At 35.4% G+C, this 11,458-nt stretch overlaps 1 protein-coding gene across 1 annotated transcript; it reads left to right on the top strand.

Moving 5' to 3' along the window:
- The first annotated feature begins 215 nt into the window (after positions 1 to 215).
- Positions 216 to 2,979, top strand: LOC119637418 (protein SPT2 homolog). Its single transcript, XM_038033438.1, has 6 exons — positions 216 to 402; positions 502 to 852; positions 909 to 1,938; positions 2,000 to 2,126; positions 2,551 to 2,636; positions 2,690 to 2,979. Exons 1-6 carry the CDS (start codon positions 343 to 345, stop codon positions 2,776 to 2,778), a joined length of 1,743 nt encoding a protein of 580 aa, XP_037889366.1. The 5' UTR covers positions 216 to 342; the 3' UTR covers positions 2,779 to 2,979.
- The last annotated feature ends 8,479 nt before the right edge of the window (positions 2,980 to 11,458 follow it).

The raw sequence follows: 11,458 nt of genomic DNA, 5'->3' as shown, positions 1-11,458 counted from the left end.
CATATTTTTTTCGAATGACGAAAGCCATACATAACTCTCAATCAAACAGTTCTCGCGATACGCCTTTCAAAGGAGAGCTTAACTACAAGGTATATAATTAGTGCCCGGATGAAAATTCGAAACTTAGCTTTGAAAATACAACGCTTATTATATTTTACATTTGCAACCTATGATCGCAATTTGACAGCATTGTTAGTCATCTGTAAAGCCTGTAGTTTCTAGTAATTTTTCATTATGGTTGCACGTATTAATTTACGATTCGAGAAAAAGTCTTTGTGCTTCATTGTTTATTTCTAATAGAAACCTTTTCGTAGTAGAAAATTAATTAAACTATACAATAAAATGGATTTTGGTACTTTGTTGCATATGGCCAAGAAAAATAGTGAAAATTCCAAGGATAATGTAAGTACCATAAAAGCAAATTGACTGACTTTTGATTTCATTATCGTATGCAAAAAATGCAGACAGTTTAATTTGTGTGGTTATGATTATTTCCTTTAGGGTAAATATTATAGTACGAAATTTTCCCCTCCTAAGAAGGAGTCCAAGCAGAAGAAACTCTCTGATAACATACAAAAATTTTTGCAAAGGCGTGAGCAAGAAGAGCGAGAACGTCAAAAAGAACATAAGGAAAAGGTGGCAAAATTGTTAGCTATGCGTGATGAGAAGTCAAAAAATAAAATACGAAAAATGTTAAAAGTTACTAAATCGGCAAATAAATCTGTATTGGAAGATGCCATTGATAGCGAACACACAGCCATAACTAGACAAGGTCCTGATCAGCCTGATCAAGATGATTATGGGTATGTCTCAACTGAGGCTAATGCTTTTTATCAGAAGTACATAGAAAAGGTAAGTGAAATAATCCAAACGTGTAAAGACACTTAGCATTTTCGGTAATATCTTAGGTTAAAGATGTTAAGGAAGATAAAGGTTTTGCCCCTAGTCGACCTCAATCGTTGAAAGATCTTTCTGGTACGAAAGAACGCGTCAAAGCGGCTTTAACGCAAGAAATAGAAGAGAAAAGTAATTCTTCCCGTCACAGGCGGGAAGTGCTAAACCTGTCTTCTCCGTCTACTTCCAATAGTACTAACGCTTCTAATGGGTCCCGTTCTTGTCAAGCATCGCATTCATCCCGTAAATCTCTTTATGATCCCGAAGCAGAAAAATTTGAAGATGAACGCAAGCGTAAAGAAGAAGAAAAAAAGAAATTGAGAAATCGAAAACCTCCACCGCCTCCAATGGACTTCCAAGCCTTATTAAAACTGGCTGAAAAAAAACAGTTTGAACCTATAGAGATTCCAACAGAGGTGAAAAAGAAGGAACCTGAACGTTTATTGACCTCCAAAGAAAAACGCGAGTTAGAGGAGAGAAGGAAAGCGAAAGAAAATAGAGAACGCAAAGGAAAGCAACGTGATGATGACACAAATGTCGATAGAGCACATAAGGAGCAGAATAGTAACACAATAACAACGGATCGCATGGAACCAAATGGACGCATACCGAAACTTAATAATCAAACATTTAGCAAATCAAGCGCTCCCTCAAACACAAAAAATGTTAATGACGATATGAGAAAATTACCTAACAAATCAATAAATTCTACCAATGCCACAACGAAGCCCAGTTCTTCGAAACCATCGTCAACTTCTTTGGCTAATGTTAAACTTAACGCGAATAACAATACAAGCAGTAATAACAACAAATCTTACCAACATTCAAATAGCAAGTCGATTGGTGATGGCATTAGTAAAAATACTTACAGCAACGGCAATAAACCATCATGTAATAATTCGACACGGGACATGAAAACTCAAAATGCAAAAACATTTCCGCATCCAGATACGCAAAAATCACGACATATTCCACTTGAAGATGTTAGAAAAAAATCAGTTGACAATAGGACTAGTAATAAAAAGCCTAATATGGCATCCAAAAGTGAGAGACTAAAATTTAACGTACTTAATTTTTAGTTTTCACATTTTATTCTCCACTTCAGGGCGAATTTTGGAGGATGAAGATGATTCAGAATATGATTCGGAAATGGACGATTTTATTGATGATGGTGATGCCGAAGAGGACTATTCAACACATATTAAAGCCATATTTGGATATGATAAGTCCAGGTTTGAAACACCTTATTTATGTCCACTTTTACTTGAAATTCATGATTATTAAATTAAACGTTCAAAATTATATATTTTTCGTTAAGAAATAAGTACATATTATCTGTATCTTTCTAATTTACTGACTTCATCTGTTCACAAGAGACTATCAATCTCTTTTCTCTTATAATAGTTTTGTTTGTTACTTTCTACTCATCCAATGAATTTTTCTTCTGTTTCTAAGATCATAATTCGGTAATAACAAACCGTAACACAGGTTGAAGTTATTCTATTCAATAATTAATTTTTTTTTTAGTTATTAGAAATTGATAGTAGTAAACGAAGAACAGAATGAGATGACGGCAAAGTTCATAATATATCATTAGAAACCATTAATTTGATGTGTAACAGAAAGATTTTTTTATGATGTGAAATATTATAATAGGTATCGTGACTTGGACGAAGATGACGCTGCAATGGAATCGAGTTTTGCTCAAGTTCAAAGGGAAGAATATATTAGCAAAAAAATTGGTAACAAAGCGTATATTTTTGAAAGATTTTTTCCTAATTTATTTTCGCTACAGGTATACAAGAAGATTTGGAAGACATGAAACTAGAAGCTATGGAAAAGAAACGCAAAATGATGATGAAAAAAAGACGTTTAAATAATTAGATGAAATAGAATCTTTTTTTCTTGTTAATTTTTCGTGAATTTTTTAAATTTGTTGCACATTTTTTTTTTTCAGTGAATATCATTTCCTTTTTACTTTGGATTGTAAACTTTGTTATTCAACCGTATAGCTGTACACTTAAATATAATGTTAACGTGCTTAGATACGCTAATTTCATACCTATACGTATGTATATACATATAAATATATATCAAAATATAAATATTTACAAAATACGTAAAATATATATATTAATAAATATATGTAAAAAGAAACATAAAAATGCATGTATTTGTAAATGTATATATTTATATATATACTGCATTTTTTTTTATAATTTGTCAGAAAATAAAAAAGATTCTTCGAAGTAAAAAATACGTCATTCTATATTTTTAAACCAATAAGTTAGTATAAGTTGACAGCGAAAATAAATTATGTTTGCGTTGGATCAAAACGCCTGCGTTTAATAAGTTATCGCGGATCTAAAGTGCAATTCTTCTACCCCTCCTGTCATAAATACATGTACGAGATGTGCAAAGTTGTTTAGTATCTAAGTTCTTATTAGCTGGTTAGTATCAGTGTTTTCATTTGGCTCCTGTTAATATTTGTATCAAACTTGTTGAACGCAGTATACCTTGTAAGTTATTGGCAATAATTGGAAAATTTTCTCCAGTTTAATTTTAATAGACATAATATCGTCAATCATTGCCTCGGAACACCAAGGCATACAAAGGCCTTACAAAGTCAAAAATTATGTCAAAAGCCCACACTGTCTTCTCACCACCGACAGGTCGCAGCCGATACGGCTGTTAATCTAACTTTCAATATTCCATCTCGAATCTTTGCGACCGCAATCTAACAGTGCTAAGTTTATTTACCCAAAAATTTTCGTTGAATAAGAACATGCATATATAATGCATATCAGTAATCCATTTTATAGGTCTGTAGTACACAAACGCTCACAACACCTGTATCTCGTAAAAATGCCTGTATGTAAGTTTAACTAGTACCATTTTAATAAAGTAATGAGTCAGCAACATTCCGGAGTATTGCCTGTCACCGAAAGGGCTCTGCCAATTAAGATTAAGCTACTGAATCCTTCCTTTTCCCAGAAAATTCTGTTTCTTGGTGATGAAGTCTCACATAACTACATATTTTTTATCAAAAATTTTTTTTTTTTTTTTTGGTATGTTGAACAGAGATGGACTAAGCCAATAGATTTGTGGCTTATATGTCCAAATAATAAATTGTTGTAGTTTTTGGTCACAATTATGTACAAAACGTAACAAAAAAAAGAGCGGCCGTAATAACTGCAGCCAGCATGTTAAGTGTAATTGTGTATGTGTGTGTAATTGTGCTTGTTGAGTTCTTGAGAGTTAAACAGTGTTGCAAACTTTGGCTGAAAACGAAAAGCAATGCTATGGTAATAGAAGATTATTAAACGCAAAAACGAAAGAAAAAAAAGGAAAGAAGAGAAAAAAAAAAAAATTCTAAAAGGATAAATTAGCTTTTCTAATAAAGCAAGTTAGTTTCCCGAGATGACGTACATTTTTTGCTGCAAAGAGATCGAGGAGACAGCCATATAACTTGAAGAAGCTAAAGGAATCTCTAATGCCATCAAGCCTGTGACATCTGAAGATTAGATGCTCAGCAGACTCAACAACATCACATGGTATAGCGCGAATCATTTTTAAATAAACTTTGTCATAAGTGTGACCACTCATGAGTCTATAAAGAATTTTGATTTCCCAGGAATTAAAAGAAGATACACAGAAGGGTTTGAATTGAAATGTGGGATTTAATTTATAGAAAAGACGATTGGATTTAACGCGCGCGATTACTTTAAATTCGTCGTTTAGCTGTTGAAGGATGTGGTTGCGAATTGCCCGAATTGCTTCATTGGGAGTATATTTGATGGACAAAATTGTCCCATCAACACGAGCTCTCCCTGCATGAAAGTCGGCTTTTACATTTAAAAAAAAGCCGCAGTGGCCAGGTACCCAAACGAGCTGACAGTCATCCATTTGAGATTCGTGCAACGTCTTGTGAATGTCAAACACATATTGATTTTCTGCATCTCTTTTATTTATTAGAAGTAGAGCTGACCTGCTGTCGGAAAAAATAACAAAACGTCTGATACCATCGGAAATAGCAACCATGATAGCATGTCGAATGGCGAGCAACTCAATAAAAGTAGAGGAAAGTTCCTCTTCCACTTTGACTCGAAGTATTGTTTCAGATAGATGTTTCACGACCGAGAAGCCAGATGCATCATGTCCGACGGAACCGTCAGTGGCATATATATCATATCCGTTGTTGTAATAAAAAAGGAGCTTTTCTTGGCATAACAACCTTATACAAGAGAAGTTGACATTTTGTTTTGAGGTAGAGATCGGTTCGAGAATGTTCATGAAGACTTTGCATTTGCTGGTAATGAAATTCAAGGGGGGAATTGAATCTAACTTATCAAAAATATGACGAAGTTTTTGATAGCAAAAAGTATAGCTGCAAGTGACAGTATCACTGAGAGATATAATTTCCTGAAAAAAGGAAGGATTTATCATCTTGACTTTAATTAACTCCTTGGCAATGCAAAAAAGGGCTCTTTCGGAAACTGGCCATTCACCAGATATAACATTGAGAATATGTTGAGGAGTTGAGGGGGTCAGTCCAATACAACGCTTCAACATTCGGTTTTCAAATGCTTGTATACGTTTTTCAATATATTTTGGGAAATTGCAACATATGGAATGTCCAAATTCAATTTTGGACCTGACTAGAGATTTGTAAACGGTCAAACCATTTTTGGGAGGCAAGCCTACCTGATTGTTTGTCATGAGTTTGATGATGTTGCATCCAGACTGACAATCTTTGAACGCCTTTTCATAATGCCCACGAAGGGTTAAGCTGTCATTTAAAATTCTCCCAAGAAATCGAAGAGATTTTACCTAATTAACTTGGGTACCTTTAATAAAAAGTCTGATTTCACGTTTAGAACCTTTGGCAAAATAAATAGTGTTTGTCTTGCTGGGGTTAAAATATAAATTAAGATCAGCGCATGCATCGAAAAACAAGTTCGCTTTCATCGAGAGGTTATTGACAGCTGCTGGGAAAGATGAGTCCGCAGATACGATTAGAAAATCGTTTGCATATTGAAAAATGTGAGTTTTGTCATCTTGAAGATCATGCAAAGAAGCTGCGTATAAATTGAGGAGTATGGGGCTTAAACAACTGCCTTGTGGGATACCACCGTATATTTCAACTTTTTCGGTACCCATCACCAACACACGCCTGGATAAAAAATTAAGTATCCACAGCCGCATTTGAAGAGGAATCGAAAAGTTTAGGAGAATTCTACCGAGCTTAATCAAGTTGACACAGTCATAGGCTTTGCTGATGTCCAGGGAGAGCATGACAACCATTTTCCCTGCTTTTTTTAAGCTGGCTATGAGAAAACACAGTTCATTAACGCACATATTCGTAGATTTGCGTTTTTGATAGGCGTAAGACCGAGCTGGAATAATGTTCTTAGTTTTCAGGAAAGCAGTTAGTCTCTCCTTAACCATGAGGTTGATGGTCTTTATGAATACAGATATTAGTGAAATTCGTCTGAAGCTACTTAAATCATTTAAGTCTTTGCCTGGCTTGGGAATGGGAACTATTTTGATGTAACGCAAATCAGAGGGTATAAAGTTGGTGGACCAACAGTTGTTAATTGCATGCAAAAGCATGCTAAAGCTTCCTCCAGACAGTGCTCTGAGCATGTCATACTTGACTCCATCACAACCTGCAGCAGTAGCTCTCTTTCTGGAATGTAAAACATATATTAGCTCATGCAATGAAAAGGGTGTCTTACTGATATTACTAAAAGGATTTGAAGGCATTGTAATAGGATTAACAATTGGAATGTAGCTCTTGAGCATATCTAAGTATTTTTTATTATCACGGTCATTCCATACAGCACAACCGCTTAATTTTCGACTAGAATGTCGATGACCATTGATATAATTCCAGAAGGAACGTGGGTTGCCGTTACCACACAACTCTTTAATAGCGATGGCTCTGTGTGCCTTTTTCGCCTTTCTAACTGCAGACCTCCATTCTTTCAGTATTTTCATATATTCAATGTAGTTGGCTGGATTGGCATATTTACTCATTTTTTTTCTTGCAGCTAGGTATTTGCGGAAAAGTGTTCACAGGGAAAAATTCCACCAAGGTTTAGGTGAGAAGGACTCAATGTCAGGGAAGTTGGTTCTAGCAGACATGATCACAGACTGAAAGGCACTTTGAATTGATGATAAATCAAAAGGAAGATCAACTTTAGACAGACGGTCCATAAGGAAGTTGCGTGAAATGAAATTTTCTATTTTCTTGACGGAATTGTTACAACTGTGGAATATAATGGGGGAGTGCTGACTTTTGCCAATGGAAACATTGGACGTGTTCCAGTTGAAAAATAAAATAGTTGAGTTAGAGAAAGTTAGATCCAAGACACTGCTCGCCGTGCGACCGGTCCGGTTACAGTGAAAGGTAGTATTGCCGTTATTTAAGACACTGAAACTGCTGGAATTGATGGCATTTACAAGGATTTTGCCTTTGTTGGTAGAGACTTGATCGCCATACAGGCGGTGTCTTGCATTGAAATCTCCAGCTAGAATCACATTTTGTTCACCGCCAAGAAAGTCGCATAATCTCTGAATCTCATCACGATGGGTTTGCACATCGAGACTGGGTGGAAAGTAGCATGAGGTTATGAAAAAATTCGGTTTCAGGTTGATGGTTTTGATGATGATGATGCCAACGGCAGAGTTATAGGGAATACGTCTGAAATTGACACCTTTCTTAACTAATATACTAACACCACCATAGCCATCATTTCGGCATTTTGTGGCTGAGGCATAATTCGAAACTTTAACTTCGACACAGTTTTCATCTTTCAGAAAAATTTCACTTAAGATACAAAAATCAATCTTGTTTGCAGCAGAAATAGCACAAGCAGACATTTTTTCTTCAAATTCTTTAATAAAATTGTGAGGGATCATCGGACGGATACTTTCTTGAATCGTGAGAATTAATCTTTCAAGTTCTGGAGACCGCAAATAGTTGTTTGAAATTTTCCGTCTAAGAAGCCTTGTTCCAGACGACTTGGGGAGTGTATTGGGAGAAGGCTTGGTGGGTGATTTGATAAGAGATTTGGAGGGAACCAATTTCCTTTTGACGACAGCATTATATTTGTTTTTGGTTAAGATTTTGTTGGCATTTTGATTATCATCCTTGGTCGAAATTGCAGACGTGTTCCCCAGTGGAGGGAAATTGCCGTCATAAGTGTTGTCATCGAGACATTCGAAATAATTTTCGGAAAAATTCTCTTTGACCTCTTTATACGAAAGATTTTTAATCGCCATTATCCTGTTGATGTTTAATTCAATTTCCCTATTTGGGCAACACTTATTGAGAGCGTTGTGCTCACCTGAGCCACAGGACAAGCACTTCATCGCCTCACAATTTACACACTTCGGAGGCTTTCCACAGTTAAGGCACCTGCTCTCTTTAGCTTTCCAGAATTTAGATACGTGACCGTATCTGCCACACTTAAAGCACTGCTTTAAAGTGGGTACAAAGTATCCGACCGGCAGATTACAATAATTAAATTTTATTGCCTTAGGGAGGGCTCTCCCTTTGAAGCCAACTTTGATACTGGTTGTGGGAATCCACTCGTCTTTGTTGTTGGGATTTCTTCTTTGGAAACGGACAGCGGACTTAATCGGGATATCGGATACGGCGTTTTTAATTATATCATCGACACTATATGTGCATGGGATGTTTCGAATAACTCCAAATCTCTCAGTGAACGACCTCGGTATGTACGCTCTTAAATTCTTTTTATTAAATTCATTATTCATAACAAAATTGTTGGCATTGGCAGCGGAGCTGAAAAGCAGTTTGGCTTTACCCCTGCTGACAACTTTTAATTCTTTCAAGCCATACATACCGAAATCCTTCAAGTAATCATAAAAATAGAGATTGGAGTTAATATTGATGCGATTTCCTTCTGCGTCCGCACACGTTTCGACAAAAACGACAAAATTGCAGTTGGAAAGGCAATCGTACAAATTAATCTCGAGATTGGGGGCGGCTGTGGCACCCAAATCAGAGGGCTTGTCTACTAGGCGGAATTAAAACGTTTGCGCTAGCTTCTCCGTTATCAGATAAAAGAATATTATTCTCACCCATTTTCGATCTCTTGGTGTGCCCAGTGGCGTTCATGTAAAAATTTTCAAAACAGTCTCTATTAGTAGTTATAAGATCAGACCCAGTCTCCATAGGGAGACGGGCTGATGTTGTTTTGGTTGTTGTCACAGGGAACACAGAAAGAAAAAATCACAAAGAAAAAACAAAAAATAATAATTGAATATATATATTGCTTCTTAATTTTTCTCTCACGAGAGATTCCTCCTCCTTCCCTCCTTTTCGTTCTTAAAATTGTTTTCTTTGGTTATTTTATTACTTTATTAAACCTCTTTTCCGTTTTTCAAATATTTAAAATCTCTTTCTTTTTTTTTTTTCACTAACACCGGTAAACACAAAAATTATCCAGCTGCCGTTTGCGGAGATGATGTGTTGTGTCAAGTGTGAATGAAATGCGAATGTATCAAAAATTTCCTTATATTTTTAATAAAACAAACACAATCCGTTTTTGCAGTTTTGTCAACAATAAATATGGTCTTCAGTATCAACCGTTCTTGTTTGAGCGAAACAAAAGTTATTTATAACAAAATAAACTATGGCTATGAGATATAGGCCACCAAAGCATCTGCCAGAAACTATATCTCCAACTAACAAGTAGTGACGCGTCCGTCCGAAATGCTACAGGAAGTCAGAGTGCTGGAAGAAGTTTCGACCACAAATGTTCCGAAAAAATTCGTAACTATTTCAAACAGGAAATCAGCTGTTTTTAATAAATAATATAGTTTTATATATTAAACATGTTTTTGAAATTCGTTAGATGTTATAAGAATCTTAAATTAACAACTAACACAGGCACCAGGTCAATGTGGCTCCTTTTTAAATGAAAAAACTAATTTTTATGCACTAAGAGTTCAAACTGTTGGCACAATTTCGTCTATTAAATATGATCTCAATGAAGCAATACGGATAACTCGAAAACTCATTTTTCGATAGGTAAATAATGAATTTAAAAAAAGATTATGGCCATTTAAAGGCTTAATTTTTTTTTTTTTTATAAAAGCTTGGGGCGCATAATTTTTTTGTATGTAAGAAATAGGATTTTTTCTAAATACCGCAAGCTCTCACTTACCTTTATATGAAAGTGGCTGGCATAAAATAATTGTCCCCCTTTATTTCACTTGAATAAAATAATTAAAAATATGTATTTTTTACTTTTTATGCTATTGCAACATGGGCTTTATTCCCCAAGCTATCTTATTGGACATCTACTTTGACGGATTAAAAAATTTGCGTTCTGTTCCTCAACTTCTTCCACTTTAGACCCAGAATAAATGAATTGTTAAGAAAAAGATAATCCGTACTTTCTTTATTTCAATCTACAGACAACTTGACTGTAGCACATTGCATTGTCATCAGAAAGAATAGTGTAAGCAAACTTTCAATATGATTGAATATTCAGAAGCCCCCGCAATATCGACCTTTCCTATTTGAGATTCTTTGCACAGAAAATTCGACTGTATTGCTTTGCATTGCCATTGCATCCAAAGGCGTATGCAAAATTTCAGCAAGATCAGGCATTTGAAAGTCAGAGATATGAATTAGAAATTTCCATATCAAGAGAGCAAACTAAATAAGAAAGCGGAAATGAGATATTTCGAATCCTTGAGGTTATTGAAAACTACGTCTATTTTGCGTATTAGGTATTGTTCAACTTTTGATTTACATCCCCTATATAATCGACGTAAATGGTGGGCTCCGTTCACTGTCGACCACTTTGGTAATAGTTCTTTCTTTTTCCAATTCGTCAAGCTCCTTGTTAACTCGTTCTGCTAAAATGCAAGGCATCTGAGGCTCTTTGGTGAAGGTAGGCGTGGTATTTCCAGGAATCTATGGCCCTTACCTAACGTTATAGTTTTGGATAAATCCAATTTTCTGCTCAAAAATAAATAGAAATGCGGCCGTTGAGTCTTCAAGTTGGTGTGTAACAGAAATTGTCGCAGCTATGTTTTAATTAACTTGATCCAATTCGTTGAAGTTAATACCAAGGCTATGTAACAAAGTTCTGTCTATTAAAGCCACGCAACTATCCGGTACAACGTAAGGGTCTGGATCCGGAATTTACTTCCCAGAATGACCATATGTTGTGTATAGGACCGGAAAACGATATTTGTAGATGTTGCTTTGTTACGCAATTTAAGTTCATTGAATAAACTCTAATCTACTTCAAATTTAACAATTTCTGTTCCATCGAAATGTTTGCTTAGTAGCGGTCAGAATTTGCATTTGCGTATTTATTGCAGTGAACATCAACTATTTTGAAAATTCATAATCAGAATGAACGTTTGTCATTTGATTCGTTGAATTTTTCTGTTTACCAGGTTTGTTATTATTAGATCCGGACTACATTCCAAAAAAAAAGCAATGCAGACTTTTGCTACGTGACCGTAACTTGCATATAAACTATGAACTCGAGCGACACTCTTTTGAAAAATG

The sequence above is a fragment of the Glossina fuscipes genome, unplaced genomic scaffold (assembly GCF_014805625.2).
Source record: "Glossina fuscipes isolate IAEA_lab_2018 unplaced genomic scaffold, Yale_Gfus_2 59, whole genome shotgun sequence".
NCBI lineage: Eukaryota > Metazoa > Arthropoda > Insecta > Diptera > Glossinidae > Glossina > Glossina fuscipes.
This window is presented reverse-complemented; position numbering and strand designations above follow the sequence as displayed.

Excerpts from the sequence above, each read along its gene's own strand:
- LOC119637418 (XM_038033438.1), top strand. The coding sequence starts at position 343 with ATGGATTTTGGTACTTTGTTGCATATGGCCAAGAAAAATAGTGAAAAT. Across the intron at positions 853-908 it reads ATCAGAAGTACATAGAAAAG|GTTAAAGATGTTAAGGAAGA; the intron begins GTAAGTGAAATA and ends GTAATATCTTAG. Across the intron at positions 1,939-1,999 it reads GCCTAATATGGCATCCAAAA|GGCGAATTTTGGAGGATGAA; the intron begins GTGAGAGACTAA and ends TCTCCACTTCAG.